Below are 19,469 nucleotides of genomic sequence, written 5' to 3' on the forward strand. Positions count from 1 at the left end.
GCATCGTGTCGGACGAGCGAGGACACATCGGCACCAGAGGCTACAGTTGATTCTGCAGCAGCATCAGCGTTTGCAGGTAAGTCGATGTAGCTACTTACCTGCAAACGCTGATGCTGCTGCAGAATCAACTGTAGCCTCTGGTGCCGATGTGGCCGACACGATGCAGGACCTGGGGCAGGAAGTGAGTGACGTCACAGCGTGATCTCTCGAGAACACGCTGTGTGTCTGTGCACTGCCAGAAGCTGGGCGTTCTGAAGAGAAGTGGATGATACTTCTCGTCGGAACGCGCAGCTAGTAAAAGTAGTAAACATGCCCCGATGTACGCACATAATACACGCCCACTTGGACTTTTACTTTAAACACGCCCACTTGGACTTTTGCAAGCCTCATTTGCATAAATACAAAAATGGTCATAACTTGGCCAAAAATGCCAAAAATAAAAACGTTACTGTAATCTACATTGCAGCGCCGATCTGCTGCAATAGCAGATAGGGGTTGCAAAATCTGGTGACAGAGCCTCTTTAAAGCCTTCTTCACCCAAAAAAATTTTCTGCTTTTTTTTTTCTTTTTGCTGAAATCAGGTGTTTTTCATTCCTTTTCTTTCACCAGCATTTATTGTGGCATTTTTTTTCTATTCATTATATTTGTAAAATGCATTTTTTTTTCTGGCGTTTGAGTTCTGCAGAAAAGTCAGCCTTTTTTTTTTATTCTCGGCTCTTCTCCGCAGGGGAAAATCCACCTCAAAATCAGCTTAATTTGGTGCCGATTTTCTGCGGATTCTGGAATCCCATCCGTGTGGTCATACCATAAGTGCGCCCCTGTGTCTATACAGACCATTGTACCATCAGAGGATGATGGAATGGTATGCAGACTGTGCTCTCAAACAGGGCAGGAGCTTTGACCCAGGTTAAAGTAAGATTGTCTTTCAATACCACCAACACTCTCTGAGGGAGTTCCAAGAGAATAGTGATGCAGGCCTACTAAGAGAGTCAACAACCTGACAAGTACTGTACCACTGTTGGAGACTTGTGCCATTAACTATACACTTGTGTTATTCGTCTAGATCAACATAGGTGTTGACTTCCAGTCAAAACTTGCTAGAAATATAATTGTCGCCATTGTAGGTTGGGGCTATCAGCACAGCTTCATTCCCGTACTGCTTTCTCCTTCTAATACAACCAATGTGTGATATCCTCTTCCTTGCGCTAACACAGGCACTGAAACTGAGTAGTGTATGAGCCCCCTCCCCTCTTCCCCAGCAGTGTGCTTTTCTCCCTATCTACATTGTGATATCTATCTACCCTCTGTGGCTTCTCTCCCCCTCCCCTTGTAGATTCTGCCGATCTATAGCTTGCTCTGCTGTATACAATCTCATCCCTTTTCTGCTGCTATCTCTAAGTCTCTGTTCACATCGTCCGTTAATAATGGAAGCCGCAATTTAGTGCTTGATCCATCACATGATTCCCGCCAAAGTGTTTGTAGTTTTGATGGGGAAAAATAGCAAAGCATGCCTTCCAAAATATCTATTACCGTCTGGTTTACAGAAACAATTTGCAGGGTTTATGTTTCAGCAGATTAGGAAGGTTCTCAAAGCCTCTAGCCTTATCCAGAAGCAGTGATGAACGAAGCGAGTCTTTGAAGTAAGATTGTAATATGCCCTCTCAGTCACTCCACTCCTGCTTTTATTGCTCATAATAAGACTTTCTGAGAGATCTAATTCTTAATTTACTTTTTTTAAATCATGTCACTAAATCCTAAGAGTGGAAGCTTCTGTCATCTTGTGCTATGGTGTCTCTAATTATTATTTTTTTTCAGTTCTACTACTGTACATAAAAAGTAAATAGGTCGGACATTAACTTACAGGGCAGCTACCTATAGGTGGCACTAAATAAACTGATTTATTTCTTCTGGAGAGAGCTAATTTGCATATGTTTTCCCAAGGAGCATTGCCTGTAAGACTCCCTACACCAGCTGGCTCTCCGCAAGGAGAACCAGTACACCCCGCTAGCAGAAAAAAGGGCATTTCACCCAGTGAACCTGTACCCTGCTGTGTACTGATGAGTAGCAAGAATTCTGATACAAGTGGGTGTCTCTGGTTTGACTGATATCCCTAGTCATGTTTCAAGGCTTTTTAATGGTTTGGCCATTATAAGTTAGCTGCAATACCTAATGGTGGCACTAGAGAGAGGCCGTTTTCTTTCTTGTAGAAAAGAGGTAATAAACATGAAAAGTGAATAGGATGCAAACATGTTGGGTTCAGCACTGTTGATCTTCTAATCTGCAAGTACAAATATTACAATGTAAACATGTACAGTACTATGAATGTACGCTATTCAGTTTGGAGTTTGAATAAAGGTCTTGCGTCTACATAAAAAAATCACATAGGTACTGTATGTTTGCTGATAGATTTGGACTCTGGCTGCTATACCGCATTGGAAATTATTATTGGGTGTTTTCAAACCAGTTTCACCATAGGAATTGTGTTTTTCTATTTGCTTCTGCTGGGTAAATGTTGACCGTGTAGAGAGCACAGAACCTCCCAGGCAAGTGCAGCTGAGGTCAGTGTAGGAAGAAAATATCCACATTAGATTAAAAGGACCTGCTGTTCTCTGACAGCCGATCCCTTCTTTGTCATCAGTGTAACCATTGTGTCACAGTTTTTGAAGGTCACAGTAGGGTTGAGGGATGACAGTGACACCCAGAGCAGTTCCAAACAATCTTTTTTCCCGGCCTTGTCTTAGACATATTAAGAATTAGGAAAATGGTGCGCATATAATTGAAGGTAGCCACTTTCTATAGATAATAGCTTGCCACAGTTCAACATCATATATCAAGGCAGGAATTGGTACCGCATCTCGTTAACTAAGGGAGGGAGGGTGGATTAAATGAGTTTATATGTTAAATTGAAGCATATGTATTGAGTATTTTTGTAAGTTTGCAAGTAAAGAAAAAAAATAAAGGCAGGAATAAGGAAACGTTGTACTGGGCTTCTATGAGTTGGTGAAGAAGACTTTAAAATACAATCATGATAATAAATCGTTCTCTTAATGAACTGATGAGGAGAAGAGGATAGGATAAATTGGGCATTGGTAGACTACCAATAAATCGAGAGCTAATAGTTGATCTCTGCAGTTCCTAAGTAGATCACCGAAGCCTTACTTTGTCTTGAACTTAAAGGTGTAGTGTAGCTAAAGTATTGGACCAAATGCACTAATAATTGGTTAGTCCATCGGAAGGGATCTGGTTTTGCTTCAGTTACAATACTGACTGACTGATGCTACAGATATTCTATGTTTTTGTATTACAGTATTGCCCTACTTCACCTTGTTTGGTGACCATTTCCCAAACAGCGCAAGAAAGAACCATGCATAAAGATTTGTTTTAACAAAGAACAAATTTTATTACATATGCGGACGGAAAACATTGCACACAGTATACAGAGCAAAATATGTGGTACTATGGTAATATTAAGTAATTACAGATGAGACTTGTAACGTCCGCGGTCGCGGACCGTCATCCTCACTCACCCCTCAACAGCCATGACTACAGACCTGTGTGTTCTTCTAGGAGACGCCAGCACTCATGGCCGTCGTTCCTGGCCTTAAAGGGCCAGCATGCGCACATGAAAATTATTACAAATTATCCCCAGATCATCCTGGACTATAAAAATGGTTCTGCCCTTTCACACCTTGCCTGAGCATTGTTGAGTATTCCCATGTTAGTCTTAGCAAATTGTCCCTTAGTCGTATCCTGTTCGCAGTGTTCCAGTGCCCTGCTACCTGTATCCCATGCTGTGTTTGTTCCTGAGCCTTATCTAGTGTTGAAGTCATGTTGTGCCATCTGCCACTCCTACTGTCAAACATCATAGACTTTATAGACTGTTGTTTGGCCAGCTGCTTCACCGCTACAGCGGTGAGGCCTAGTGGGTCCACATACCCACATATCGTGACAAGACTTAGGCCTCATATACATGGCAGAACCGGTAGGCACTCCGTGTGCCACCTTATGTTGATATTCTCCCCTAGAAACAATGCAATGGAGCATGCCACTTTTTGTCAAATTCATATGGGAGGCTTACTAAGATAAAGTAGGGTTCATAGACTGCTAGACGCAAAGATTGTACGGAGCCATAATATGCTCACGGGAATGAGGCGACTTAGCAAACAGCAGCAAAGAACAAAGAGTTTGGTACAGTAAAAATTTATATCAAAATACAAATGGCCAATATGTGAATTAAATCTGAGATTATATAGATCCATATTTTTTATCAATATACTATAACAAAATGATACCAACATTTTTTCATTTTTGTACATTTGTTTTTCATTTTAAGGTAAATGTAAAGGTCCTTGATCAAGTTACCAAAGTATAGAAGACCTCCTCAGCGAGGAACAACGTACATCTGATATGATCGAGGTCTTGAGGCATTGGTGTTGGGTTCAGGTGTAATTTCCAAGTGTTTTCTATCCACTGTGGGCTTCAATGTAAACTTTTGTAGCATTGTAGTTAGGAAAAGGAAAAGCTCCATGCGAGCCAGGCCTTCTCCCATACACATGCGTTTTCCTAAGGAGACATTATCATCATTAATAGTATACTGTCATTGGAGATGATACTAGACTTACCAAGTTAGGCTCTGTTTACATTTACGTTATTAGGTTTCCTCCAGGGTAAGGTCTCAATCAGACGGCAATAATTAGCCACATTTTAGCGTCTGTATTACGGCTGCAAGTCCTGGCACGACCACAAGTTTTATGACCTGAACTAACAGCATCATAGGGATCTATGATGAATCTGATGTTAGCTCTGGTCATTAGACCCACGGTCCGGCCGGGACTTACAGCCCTAATTCAGACACTATAATGTGGCCGCATTATGGCCGTCTGAATAAGGTCTTATTCTGACCCAATTACGCTTTGAATGGCTACTGTGCTGTTCTTGTTGTCAAAAATACTAGAACCCCGACAGAAACCTGATGGACCTGTATATGAGACAATGGGATCCATCAAGATTTATTGGCATCTGTTTGAAAGCAAAACCAGCATAGCTATCATTGCTTAGTTATAAATTGAAGCCTCGTCGCTAGTGTGGACAGAGCCTAATTCTCTGATGAAAATTACCATTTTATTTATTCGTTTATTTTTTACATTTCGGGGAAATCCGCAGCAGAGATCCACAGTTGAAACTTGGATTTCTGCTGTGGATTTGCATGCGGATTTGCAAGTGAACTTGATTGAATTTCATGCAGCAGAATATAAAATTTTTGGGCCAGTCATTCTTCTGTGCAGATATTTAATAGAACATGTGAATTGGGCATAAAAAAGTGTATTCACATGCATTGCAGGATGAATTGCTACTAATTCTGTGCGTTATTTTACCTGCAGAAAATGGCATGAACGCATCATTTTTCTTAAAGCCACCATTTTCATCCAAAAAATGTCCAGGATCAAACTCGTCTGGGTTCTTGAAATGTTTGGGGTCTTTTAGGACAGAAGTCAGGATTGGAAACACCAAAGTGCCCTAAAAATAAATGTATCAAATATGTAAAGTACCAAAAAAATGGATACGTGTTCTTCCGTTAATAAGCATAAAGGGGCTGTAAAGCACCACTCTTGTCCAAGGGTTGTGTCTGGTATTGTTGCTCTGCCCCATTTAAGTGAATGAGGCCAAGTTGCAATACCATATACTAAAAAATACTTTAGTAGGAAACGTTTCTGTTGTGCTTGAGGACAGAGCAACTAACTTGCAGAAATTAAATGTGAAGCTGCAGCTATGATCCTAAATCCATAGAGCCAGTTAGGGTAGGACTTGCCCACCAGAGACCCAGAGGATCCTCCGATGGACCTAGGCTCTGACACAATATTGGGCCTTAAAGGTCCAGCAGAAGACAGCCTCATTTGAAACTCTTTGGAGTCAAACCTTTGCCACTAGGGTCTATTTCTTCTGGGATGTTTCACAAATTACCTCTTACAACCTGTTGATGTCCTTTGTATACAATGATAAAAACAAAGACTGTGATGAAATGAAAAAGTGGACATGTAAATGTTCTATATATAGATGGAGGGTGGGCCCTCAGAATCATCTCCTCTGGTGGACCCAAGTATCCCCAGTCCGACGCTGGAGCCAGTGGAGGAAATTGCACAAATGAACAATGAAGTATCACCTTCAGTCATTGATCCTTAGAAGAGTCTTGAATGGGACAATCTGAGACAATGGAGTATATGATCAGTAAGGAGCAAGATTATAGTCCTTACTGATGGTCCTTTATTGTTCACCTGTGCAAGTTGCAGATCCAGACATAGTCCATAGATAAGAGTGACGCTGTTTCTGGAAAAAACGTATAATTATTTCCTAATCTTAGAAAAGAGAAACATTGCAATTGAGTCAAGTTGTTGAGAAGATCAGCTTACCTTTGGAATATGGTAGCCCCTGAAGGTTGTGTCTCTGCTTGTCGAATGACCCAGACCTGCGGGGACAATATCTGCAAATCTCTGGATCTCGTGGATTACAGCTTCTGTATAGGGCATCTTACTCTTGTCTTCTATTGATGGACATCGATCTCTGCCTATTACATTATCAATCTCCTTGTGTATCCTGTCTGAAATACACAAAAGGAAATGTCATAGAGGATATACTATATACACAGTTCAGCCATAACATTAAAACCACTAACAAGTGACGTAAATAACATTGATGATCTGGTTACAATGGCGCCTGACAATGGGTGGGATTTATTAAGCAGCAAGTGAAGAGTCAGTTCTTGAAGATGATGTGTTGGAAGCAGAAAAAATGGACAATTGGGACCTACACAATATTATGGAGGTGGTGCTGATCGGTGTATGTAGTTTAATTGTTTACTTTGTATATATAATTGTATCACCTTGCATTTCTGGATATTTCATCAGGATAAGGAAGCCATATCTGACTGTCACACTTGTAGTCTCTGTCCCAGCAAAGAACAAGTCAACAACTGTCTCCTGTAGGTTTTCCTCATGAAATTCTGTATTTGGATTTTTTTTCTCCTGAAAAAATGTTCTATATTTTAATTGTTAACCATGAAAAAATACTACACCCATCACCATTGGTAGAAGTAGCAAGAATGATATATAAAACTCACGCCAAATACAGTTGTGGCAACACAACGTCCAAAAACATTTTCAGTTTGGACTGTAAATTGGTCTAGGTTTTGTCTACAAACGCACCTCTTTCATCCTTATAAGGAAGCAATCTATAAAGTCCCGGGGACAATTCTCGTCCAGGGTGTCTAGATGGGCTCTCATCTCCTCCATCACAAAGTCTTTCAGCTTTTGAAAATGTAGGAAGATTTTCTGGTGAGGGCCTGGAATGTAAGTCATCAACTTTGGGAAAATGTTAAGTACCTAAATTGAAAATAAAACTTGAATAGTAAAATATTTGCAAAGACAATATATATTTATTGGCTGCATTTCAAATTTAGTGGAAATCTTTTTTGTAAAATGTCTATTTTTTTTAGTGAAGATCCAATGTAATATTTTGTTAAACTTTTTGCAAAGTCTGAATTATAAAGCTCATGTCCATATAGAATATTGTTAACTCTTCATACGTACTTTCTTTACATTTTTGTTGAACTATCCTTACCTATCCACCAAAATGTTACGTTTTTCTAGCCTGCTCATATTTACAATGCTAAACTTTAGCTAATTTTGGCATCCAATTGAGTAAGTGGTTATGTATCATAGTGGAGGCCGATGTGGCAACTATAGGTCTATTTTAAGGAAGGGAACTTGGAGGTTGGTCCTATCCTCTTTGCTATTGCCTAGTGAGAACCTATGCAGGACTCCTTACTACAGAGAAACTGCACTATAAGCAAATAAGCGGGTGGGGAAATGTCCCAAGGGTCACAAAAAAGGCATGGAGGGGGAAAATACAGTAGGTCCTTATGTCCTGGGTGGCAAAATCCAGCACCGTAACAGGGGTGCAATTTGATCTTTGCTACGGGGCCCTATCTCTTCTATGTACGGCACTGGTCAGTGGTGTCTTTTATGATCCGGGCCCTGGAAATATCCAACTTGGATAAACAGAAGATACTGCCTCCATTATTAGGCCAACTTGTATGAAACTAATTTTCAGAGAAAATACATACAAATGGAAGAACATTGACTTAAAGAGGCTCTGTCACCGCATTATAAGAGGCCTATATTGTACATAATCTGATCGGCGCTGTAATGTAGATTACAGCAGTGTTTTTTTAATTAGAAACATTTTTGACGGAGTTATGACCTATATTACCTTTATTCTAATGAGTTTCTTAATGAACAACTGGGCATGTTTTACTTTTTGGCTAAGTGGGCGTTGTACAGAGGAGTGTATGACGCTGACCAATCAGCGACCAATCAGCGTCATACACTTCTCCCCATTCATTTACTCTGCAGATAGCGATATAGCTATATCCCTATGTGCAGCCACATAAACACACTATAACGTTACTCAAGTGTCCTGACAGTGAATATACATTACCTCCAGCCAGGACGTGATGTGTATTCAGAATCCTGACACTTCGCTAATACAATCCCGACACTACAGCACAGCAAGCGTAATTTCGTTTGAAATGACAGTTTACAGCGTAATCTCGCGAGATTACGCTTGCTGTGCTGTAGTGTCGGGATTGTATTAGCGAAATGTCAGGATTCTGAATACACATCACGTCCTGGCTGGAGGTAATGTATATTCATTGTCACTGCAGTAACGTTATAGTGTGTTTATGTGACTGCACATAGCGATATAGCTATATCGCTATGTGCTGTGTAAATAAATGGTGAGAAGTGTATGACGCTGATTGGTCACTGATTGGTCAGCGTCATACACTCCTCTGTACAACGCCCACTTGGTCATATAGTAAAACACGCCCAGTTGTCCATTGAGAAACTCATTAGCATAAAGCTAAAATCGGTCATAACTCCGTCAAAAATGATCGTTTTTCTAAATAAAAAACACTGCTGTGATCTACATTACAGCACCGATCACATCATGTACAAGATAGGCCACTTATAATGTGGTGACAGAGACTCTTTAAGTGATCACAAAACATTAGATCTTAATTCTTGATTTTGGACTGTAACTATGATTTTGTAAGTTCTATAATTTACCTGTCCCCAACCACTGTTGAACTGTTCGACAAAATCTTGAAGATGTGACAGGAGAGACAGGAATCTCTTGTCTTCATAGTCAAATCTCTCACCAAACACAATGGAGCAAATAACGTTAGAAACAGCGGGTCGCAATAGATAAGTTGGATCAATTGGAGTGTCTGTAATTAGTGATAAAGAACTAGTAAGAGACTATTTCCAGTCACAGCTGCAACAGAAGTGTACGGTGCCGTACCTGTAATATAAGAAAATGCTGCAGCGACGTACGCCACGGCCCCATCAATCAGCTGATCGGTGGGGGTGTCTGGAAGTCGAACCCCCATGATCTGATAATGATGGTCTATAACTGCAGCCATAAAATGGTTAAGTGGCAGGGATCTGTGGTCCCTCCGATTCCGGCTGTTGGAGTGAGAGTGCAGCTTTCATCAGACAGCGACACACCCGCTCCAGGGCGGCACAAGACTCCCATGCAGCAATTTTTCTACAGCGCCATTAAAAGGTGTCGCTGTGGAATAAGGCCCCCTTAATGACTGCAGTAAAAATGGGTATTGACGGTATTTAGGGGGTAATGAAACTTTCTAAGTTATATTCTGTCATCTAGCATCCGATAATATGGGACTTCTATACCACTTTTATCTGTGCCCCCCCCCCCCCTATTCCATACACCATCTGACTGTCCAATGATGCAGAATATCTGATAATCCTTATACCTATCAGATCTCATCGATGCCAGATGAAAGACATTTCTATTTCATTCCACATGGGTTGCACCTTTTCCAGACTCTACAATAGCAAATATTTCTAGTTTTGCAGTGATACATCCCCCGCTCGAGAAAACTTTAGTGACACGCCCGATGGTAAATCTAAGGGCTCATGCACACATCACTTATATTCTTCAGTGAGCTATCCTTTTTTTAACAGATAGCTCACTGACTGATTAATTTCGATGGGGCCATACACACGTTTTGCTTTTTTTTTGCGGATCCGTGTGCCCGGTCCGCAAAACTTAGTGAAGGTCCTATTCCTGCCAGTTTTTGCGGATCAGTCTCGCCCATTCTACTCAATGGTATGTTAAAAAAAAAATGACCACACACGGAAACCATGTGTGTGCGGTTCGTGTTTTGCGGTTCCGTGTTTTTCGGCCGTATAAGGCCTCATGCACACGACCGTGATCGTAATTACGACTCGTAATTATGAGCACGGCCGGCCACGGGCAGCCGGCCGCTTTTGCGAGCCGTGCTCCCATGATAAAGCATAGCAGCACAGCCCGTAAAATGAAAAAATAGAACATGTTCTATTTTTTTAACGGCACGGGCACCTTCCCGTGAGAAAACGGGAAGGTACCCGTGACTAACAGAAGTCTATGGACCCGTTATTGCGGGTCGTAATTACGACCCGCAATAACGGGTGTTTTTACGGTCATGTGCATGAGGCCTAAAAGGTCATGGATGTGAGCATGAGGCCGAATGGGTAGCCTGGTGGCTTAAAATTTTGCACTGCAGTTTTGAGTTTAAATGTGAACAGTCAAAATCAGCAGGAAGACTCAATCATCTTTCTTGGGTTTCCTCTGGCCCATCCTGTCTTTTCCGAACCTGCAGATTTTTCATGCATTATGTAAGCCAAAACCAGAATTGGATCCATGAGAGCAGACCTATAAGGCCTTCCTTTATATATTTAGTCTGTTTAGGTTCCGTTCCTGGTTTTGGCTTAAAAAATCCATGCAAAATCTGCAACAAATCTGCACTGTGTGAACCCACCCTAAAAGTAATGGCAAATAAATAGCTTGTCACCTTTTGTTCAGAAACAGATAAAACTGATTCTGATTTTTAACAAATTGACCAAACGTTGTAATTTTAGAGGAAATTCATATACGGTAATAACATTGCATTATCTGGAAAATGTATAACAATTTTACAAAACATCCAGGCTGTGCCTCTAGGGGGCAGGCTTTCAGCGGTGGCTTTTTATCTGCACAATTTGCATGTCAAAGTTATTACTTTTTTTTATCAGCAAAGACAAATGAGCAAATTCCATGACCTGACACGACGTGCTCAATGTCCTGTTCATAACGTTTAGCCCTACTAAGGTTGCGTGTTTGTACTGTGAGATATGATATTGTGAACCTAGATCTGCCCAACAAGTTTTGCAACATAGAGCAGAGTTGCTAGGGATTTGCCGTTATATAATACACTCACACATTGCTTTGTCATACAACTTTTTAACAAGACAAAAAAGGTAGTCCGAAACTTGTTGCTCTCCAGCTGTTGCAAAACCTCAACTCCCAGCATGTCCTGGTCCTAACCTTTACCCAACTTGATTTGCTAACGCCTTCTCTATAGCAGTGGTCTCCAACCTGTGGCTTACCGGTTGTTGCAATACTACAATTGCCAGCATACTCTGTTATGCATGAATTCCTTTGCTCTATACCTACCTTTCGTTTTCATAAATCTCTCAGTAAGACACTGGGCTTCTTCTTGGATTCTCTCTTCAATGCTCCTTTTTCCCATTCCAAAATCTCTCAAAGTCATAAGAGAAAATCGACGTAGTGTTTTCCACCTTTCTCCATTGCTCATAATGACCCCTAAAAGTAGAAAAATTGGGCTTATTGGCTTCTAATTTTAGTAGATCTTAATAACTCTTATAAAACCACCCCAGTCAGCAATGAAAATCATGCTACCATGTTGTTAGTGGTGATGTAACATTAATACATACGTTATGAATTGCAAAGCTCTTGGGCCCACTGCAAAATCTGTAACAGGGCCCCCCCCCCCCACCTAAACTACCATGTGCCATTTTAATAATGATATCTTTTGATAGGCCTTTGAGCCCCCTCAGGCTCCAGGATCCGGGGGTGACTTCTACCTCTATATCCCCTAAAGCTACGCTTTTGATATATAATGATCTAAACTGGGAATCTTCTATGGCCAGACAAAACAGAATTTGTAAGTCTACATTTATCATGTGATGTATTTCTGGACTTCTTTCGTCACTAATTGTTTGGGTCAAGCTCAAGTTCTGCAACCTCCATATTTTCACAAGAGAGAAGAGACCCTAGAAACCCGAATTCCCTATACATGATATTAAGGTTACATTAAAGGGGTACAGTATTCCCATCTTAGACATCTATGGCATATCCACAGGACATGACATAAATGTCTGCTAGATATGAGTCCCACCTCTGGGAACCGCACCTATCTCCAGCAATGTTCCCTCTAAACCTTTGCAGCTACTTAGTGGAGCAGTTATGAAGCTGGGCAATGTCCCGTCAAAGGTGGACGAGTAAAAAAAAAAAACCCACTTAATTTCACATATTAATACATCTTTAGTAGGACTATTGTGAGACAAATGGGGGATTAACACTTTAAGGATTAAAAAAATTTTTTTGGGGGTTTTTCCTCCTCACATCCAATGAGCAATAACTTTTTGAAATGTTTCCGTCTTTGTAGCCATATGAGGGCTTGTTTTTTGCGGGTCGACTATTTTTCAATGGCACTATTTTAGGATACATATAACTTACTGATTTACTAGTAAATAGCATTTTATCTTTATTTTATGGGTCGGTATGATTAGGGTAGCACCAAATATGTATCTTTTTTTATGTTTCACTACTTTTTCACAATAATAGCACATTTTATGGCGTCGCATTCCAAGATGGAACGTCGCGTTGATGTAGCCGTATGTGGGCTTGCTTTTTGCGGGACGAGTCATATTTGTTAATATAATTATTTTGGGGTACGCATAGATTATTGATCAGCTTTTAATATTTTCTCTAGGAGTGGGAAATGGGAAAAAAGCAATTCTGTCGTTGATTTTTGCATTTTTTTACGTTGTACACAGTATAAATAACATGTTAACTTTATTACACGTGTCATTACAATTGTGAGGATACCCTATATGTTTATTTTTTTAACGATTTTACAAAATGAAACCACCTCTTCTATTAATACTTTTTCTTTTTTTGAAAAAGCTTTATTAAACTTCTTTTGAGGAATGTTTTAGTCCCACCAGGGGATTTCACAATGCGATCCTTTGATCGCTTCTATAATTGTATAATAAAGTATTATTTCCTGTCAGTACTAAACTGGATGTGGGTATGCCATAAATCTCTAAGACCCCATGCACACGACCGTGCATGTAATCACGGTCCGTGATTACGGCTGTGGACAGTCATCCGCATTTGCGGATTATAAAGTATGGGAGCACGATCCGTAAAATAAAAAAATAGGACATGTCCAATTTTTTACAGATGCTTTCTACGGCCCGGACACCTTCCGTAAATATACGTGAAGGTGTCCTTGAGCCGTATAAATGAATGGAACCATATTTTGATCTGCAATTACGGTCCGTAATTGCGGACTAAAATTACGGTCATGTGCATTGGGCCTAAAATGGGAATAAGACTATCAGATAAATGTTTGCTATGTTGGACTATGTTGACCTCTTTGCCCAATTTTTGGCAACTTTTCAAACCCTTGACGCACGGGATCGTGCCGGTACGTCATGGTGCGGGGATTGAAGTATGGAGCGGGCTAAGTGCTCCACACGCTGCAGGGGTCAGCTGTGTATTATAGGCTGTGTATTACATGCTGTAAAAAGGACAATACACTGCAATACATTAAGAAAAGAGCTCCCTCTTTTGGGTAAACCACCAATAATAAGCTATATAAAACAAGGCGAGGAATATAAGGGGAGAAGAAGGGCAAAAACTTTTAATAGTTTTATTTAATTAAAATACCGGCAAGAGCAGACATGTATTGCCTATTAGGAGAGAATAATATGGCTAATCCCATAGGTTGAGTTACCCTAATATTTCACAGATAATATTAGCGTCCCAAGCTCTAACACTCCCGGCTCGCTGCTAACTGCAGTATGAACCAGAACAGAATATGTACATATATATATATATATATATATATATATATATATATATATATATATATATATATATATATCAAGCGCAGCGCCGTGTTGTCACTGCCTCCCTGTTTTCAACAAGTTGGCTAGCTGGATTGGAATTACCAGCTTGCCACTCTGAAATTCTGTTACAGCCGACACCTCAGCCTCCCAAGTTTCGGCCACAACAACCCGCTGCTGGAGGAGAAACTATCTCCCCGTCGCAATGGTCTGGGTGCGTGGCGGGGCCCCCAGAAGAAGCCGACTGGTGTCAGTTTTAAAGAGAATTATATGCCAAGTGACCAGTTGTCTATGAGCCAGTGGACTTTAATCACCCCCTCAATTAACTAATACACAACCATATTCTTTAGAAGCCTCTAGAAGGTTTCTGGATCCCATATTGACAAATTGTCAGGGCCTCTTTTTACATATCCCAACGTCCATCGTGTACCCCATGTTGTACTTTTACTGAAGCCTGAAGACTATTCTCACTCCCACACACAGTGGCCATTGTATTTTCTTATCTGTGGGTCTCAAAACACATATTTGGTTGGTCACTGGGAAAGGGGAAAACAGGAGACAAATCGAGGCTTGTGTATTATAAATTTCATTAAATAAATTGGGCCTATTTTTGCACAATATTGCTCATTAAATAGGACTTGTCCATTAAGTATAAGGGACATTGTACAAGTCGTGGGGGATGACTTCTGAGCAGCAGGTGAGGTTGAGCCCCTTAATGGTCTGGGTGTCTGACAGCAATATCACTTGTACTCTCCTGATGGCAGCCCTGACCATAAACATTACATTATAGCACACGATTTTACGATTGTAAATAATTGTTACAAGTTTGTGGATAAAAACGATTGGTTGTGACCAATAGGAATCTGCTTCCCTTCTTCAGAATTTTTCTCGGTCATAAGAGGTAGACATTACAATCCTAGGATTTTCTTTACTAGTGTATGAGAAAAATACATTTGTTTAGTGTATATTTCTTTTAGGAATAGTGTTATGCTCATTTTATAGGGGTGTAGCTGGTATGGGGGGTGGTAACGGGGGCATATATGCCAGGCCGGTGCCAAAAAACTATTTGCCTTGGCCAGGGTACTTAGATACAGGGCTAGGGATGCAAACTGAATCTTTGCTATGGGTGAAGGTATAATACTGCGTCATTTAGTGGTCAAAGCTTTACGTCTATGGCCAGCTTGATAAACTTTAGGTCTCATTCACACAGTGTATCAGATAAGCATTTTTCCTTTCTATACTCTTTTTACCAAAACTGTGAACGGTTTCTAGCAGAGAGAAGAAGGATTTTCTTTATTTCTGCAAAGTTTTTGGTCAATAAATTATATGAAAGGGAACAGAAGCCTAAAAGAAACATTCTATATATGCATGTATGTCTTACCATAACCCTTAAAAAACAGATTCACTGATTCCAATTGTCCTCTATCACTGAACACATCACTGTGGTCAACCAGTGCCTCCTTTACTGCATCATAACCAATAAGCATGATTCCACGTTCGTTGGAAAGGTAGATGGTGTACACAGGTCCATACTTCTCACCCAGCTATATTGAAACATAAAAAAAATGTGATATAGAATATTATTTGACATGGAGCATTCATATCATTATATTATTACCAGATTATTATAGACTAATACGAAGTGTGAAGAGGTGAATATTTAGGTGGCACCTGAAGGCTTCTAGAGTGGAACTGTGTTGCATTTTCTATGGAATAGGATTGGTAAGACACCAAAGAAGTCCTGAAGCCAAGAGTGTGAAGACATGGTATGAGTAGAGGGACGGCAGAAAATCATGGGCAGAGCAGAGGTTATATATGTATGGAGGAACCAGGCTGGAGAAATGTCAATGGTTGCATTTTGAGTTGTACCCGCTTGGTGATTGCCAGCCAATGAAGGAACTGATAGAGTGTGATGGCTTTCGAAGAGTGGAGTGTTGTCGTACGAAGAGGAAGAGGGAATTTGTCAGCTGGAGGAGTTGAGTAAAGACTGGAAATACACTAGTATTTAGAAAAGAGGTCCCCAACCATATCTTGCTTGGGAGCCACTTTTAATTATTACAAGTGGTTTTGGGCGACACTGGGTATTAAAAGGGGCAACGTCTATTGAAGATTTGGCCAGTCATATGGCTCTTATGCTAGTGTTAATGTTTAGTGATATGGTTTTGACCCCAGTGGCAAATTTTAGCAATAATATGACAGACCTGGTGTCAGTAGGGTAGTATTTAGAGTTGCCACCAGCTGGAGAGGCACATACAGGGGGTCACTGGTTGGGGAACTCTAATTTAACATAAACATAACACTAAGTAGTTTTTTCTAGCAGATCATTAATAGCTTCTTAACCCTTTCATGACCGAGGGTATCCAGGTAAAATTTTCCATTTCTGATATCCACTTTTTTAAATGACAATATCTTTGCAACCGCTTTGAATATTTGAACTTTTTTAACTTTGTTTTTTACAAGACACATGAGGCTTTCATATTCTAGATTTGTTTAATTAATTCCATGTTTTTTATTTTTATTATGAGCAGACAAATCACCAAAAATTGAAAAAAAAACAACACTTTTTGTAATTTTTCCCACTTCAGTTTTTTTTTATTAATAGCACAATTGAATAAACCTATACCAAAATATGTGAACTTACTTCTCTGGAGTAATATAATATCTGAATTGTGCTTCTAAACCACTGCCAGGGCATGTTATCATGGCAAAAAGTAAAGTGGTACATTCTCACTTTTAAGGGGCTTTTCTCGCATGGTTAATTCTATGTCACCATATTGTCGATGCAATGTGTGTGCAATAATTACGCCATAATAGGCCCAAAAATTACACTATTAAACAAAATAGACATTTCAAGGTATTCAGCAATCAGTATATTTTAAATCTGGCTAAGCTAATTTTTCCCCTCCTTTAGCTAATTACTAAAGGGGCATGGGGATTTTTTTAAATATTTTTAGCTATATGTATATATATATTTATATATATATATATATATATATATATATATATATATATATATATATATATATATATATATATATATATATATATATATATATATATATATATACTGTTGCAGCTCTGTTAACAGTTAGTCTTCTTCTCTCTCCTGGATCGCTTTGAAGGGAGAGTGAAGAAGGTTAAAAGTTCACAGCTGCTCGAAAAGTTTGTTTGGCAAACAAACTTTACAATGATCAAAATGATTGGACAGTCACGGTTATCATCAGCTCCTAATCCGCCTAGATAATGAGCTTACTGGTTTCTTTATCTCTTGGCAGAAGCTGTGTACCAAGGGAGAAGGTGGGGGAAGGTGTCGGCACACGGACGAGAGAGCCAGGGGACAGAAAACGACAGACTGCTTCATTGTGAGCAGCGCTGCACTTACAAGCTTTGTTTCATAAAAAAAAACATTTTTTTTTTAAATTAACTAAGTGGAAGAGGTGTCGGCACTTGTAGAGAGAGCCGACACATCGATTAGTGCTGAGCTGCTCACAGTGAAGCAGCTTTGCACTCATTAAAACCCGATGCACACTGCAAACGTCTATATACTTAGTAACTGCACGGGGCATCGACAGTTAGAAGGCATATAGCCATATGGCAGTCGTGAAGGGGTTAAACATATTTTCTTCAAAAATATCTATACATTTTTATAATCAGATGATCGTTATTATAAGTATCTAGTTCCAGACTGACCGTGTTTGCTTTAGTCCTTATCTAGTTTATATTTTTGACATGCATTATACACATTCACCCATGTTATTTTCAATAGCATATTTATCTGCCAATCTAATACAGTAATTTTCGAAGAAAAACCAACATTAGATACTGAATGTAAAGCTATATTAAGGCGTAAAGTACATACCTTAACTAAAGACTGTGGTAGTTCGGAAGTGCCGATCTGAAAAATGTTTCCCAGGCCAGGTAGAGGTGTAGGTCCTGGAGGTAGGTTCTTCTGTTTTATCTTCTTCCACCATTTTATGAGATAAATTAAGAGAGTAACTCCAGTAGTTACGAAAAGGGTCACGGCAATATTCATTCCTATGCTGCAGCCAAGTCAATGTCACATAAGGTACACAATATCTCTGTACTTTGTCCTTCTGTATTTATTTCTGGTTAGGAAAAGGTGAGGCTTGGAACGACATCCCAAACAGCATGTGATCGCTGAGAAGGGGTTGGTTGAGTTTGAGGTTGGCACAGAATTACAGTTGCATTCCATAATAGATTGTAAAGACTGTTGATAAGTATAATAGAGATATTAAATATCCCATGTAAGTAAAAGTGTGTTTTCAGCATTTCCGAATAATGTGGCTAGAGATTGTTCAGAAGTAGGTTAGAGGCTAGTGCATGAGTATTACAATGTAGGAAAAGTATGGAGTCGATGAACCTCCAAGTATTCTTTCAAAGGGTTGAATATAATTCAGATATTCCTTGAGGAGGTTCTCCGAAGGTCGACAAATACCCAAGATAAAGACGTTTATTGTTCATTTCAGAAGCTTAGTAAGAGAATGTAAATTTTATAGGAGGGTATTTTCACCTTTCAATCTTCATTCTGATGGACTTATATTTCCAAATGCCTATAAGACACCTCTGGTTGGCAGGATATCTCAATATCCTCTTTATGTTAGTGGTGGCACTGGAATAATCAAGGTCCGATCTAGGTCTAGGACAGAAGGAAATACTGGTATAATCACAGCATTTTCCAACATCTATAAAAAAACATTTTGCGCAATATTGTGAACTACCGATTGTCAGAAGTGGTTGACTATCATGGGCATGTTCATTTAGGTTCAAATGGAATCGATTGTGTAGCACTCCAACAAGGTCCAGTGAAAAATCTGTCGTTTTATTTGCCCATGTTTAAAGCCAAGTGACATTTCGGTTCCACCATGGAACTTTTTTCAAGCAAAGGGATACTTGTGAACTGAGTATTTAAGACATGTGAACAAACTACATCATGAGTAATAATTAAAACAAAAGGCTCATGGACCCCGGTGCAAAAATTCAGCTTGGGCCCCCCAGCCCCCGAACAACTTCTTTTTATGGCCAATGGCAGAGACCCGCCCGTTATCTTAAGCTACATCTCTGGGTCTCTAAAGTGACCAATCGATGCAGCACTAGCAGGTATAGATGTGGCTAGTGTCTTAAGAGATCAGGGGCACAAGCCCCAAGACATATGTTTTGACCCCCCAAAACAACAAAAACACAGCTATGCCACAGGATAGGAGTAGGTAGAGCGGTTTAGGAGGCAGTATCAAACATGATAGTAGTAGATACAGCAGCTCAACATACAGTATCACACATGGGAGATTTAGATACAGCGGCTCAGAAGACAGTATCCCACATAATAGGATTACATACAGTGGCTTAGCAGACAGTATTACATTAGAGGCTTAGATACAGTGGCTCAGTATATAGTATCACACGAGAGGCTTAGAA

The 19,469-nt window shown here is 39.9% G+C and overlaps 1 protein-coding gene across 1 annotated transcript; it reads right to left on the reverse strand.

Annotated features, from left to right (window-relative positions):
- Window positions 1-3,375: 3,375 nt before the first annotated feature.
- Window positions 3,376-18,127, reverse strand: LOC142659739 (cytochrome P450 2G1-like). The gene is made up of 9 exons (XM_075836167.1): window positions 17,896-18,127; window positions 15,418-15,580; window positions 11,554-11,703; window positions 9,123-9,283; window positions 7,200-7,376; window positions 6,878-7,019; window positions 6,408-6,595; window positions 5,376-5,517; window positions 3,376-4,563 (listed from the first exon to the last, which is right to left on the reverse strand). Exons 1-9 carry the CDS (start codon window positions 18,067-18,069, stop codon window positions 4,382-4,384), a joined length of 1,479 nt encoding a protein of 492 aa, XP_075692282.1. The 5' UTR covers window positions 18,070-18,127; the 3' UTR covers window positions 3,376-4,381.
- Between the last annotated feature and the right edge of the window lie 1,342 nt (window positions 18,128-19,469).

This window comes from Rhinoderma darwinii, chromosome 8 (assembly GCF_050947455.1).
Source record: "Rhinoderma darwinii isolate aRhiDar2 chromosome 8, aRhiDar2.hap1, whole genome shotgun sequence".
NCBI classification, from domain to species: Eukaryota; Metazoa; Chordata; class Amphibia; order Anura; family Rhinodermatidae; genus Rhinoderma; species Rhinoderma darwinii.

Coding starts and splice junctions, on each gene's coding strand:
- LOC142659739 (XM_075836167.1), bottom strand. CDS start 18,069: ATGAATATTGCCGTGACCCTTTTCGTAACTACTGGAGTTACTCTCTTA. Junction 7,020..7,199: donor TCCTTATAAGGATGAAAGAG/GTGCGTTTGTAG, acceptor ACATTTTTTCAG/GAGAAAAAAAATCCAAATAC. Junction 4,564..5,375: donor GTTCATGCCATTTTCTGCAG/GTAAAATAACGC, acceptor ATGTCTCCTTAG/GAAAACGCATGTGTATGGGA.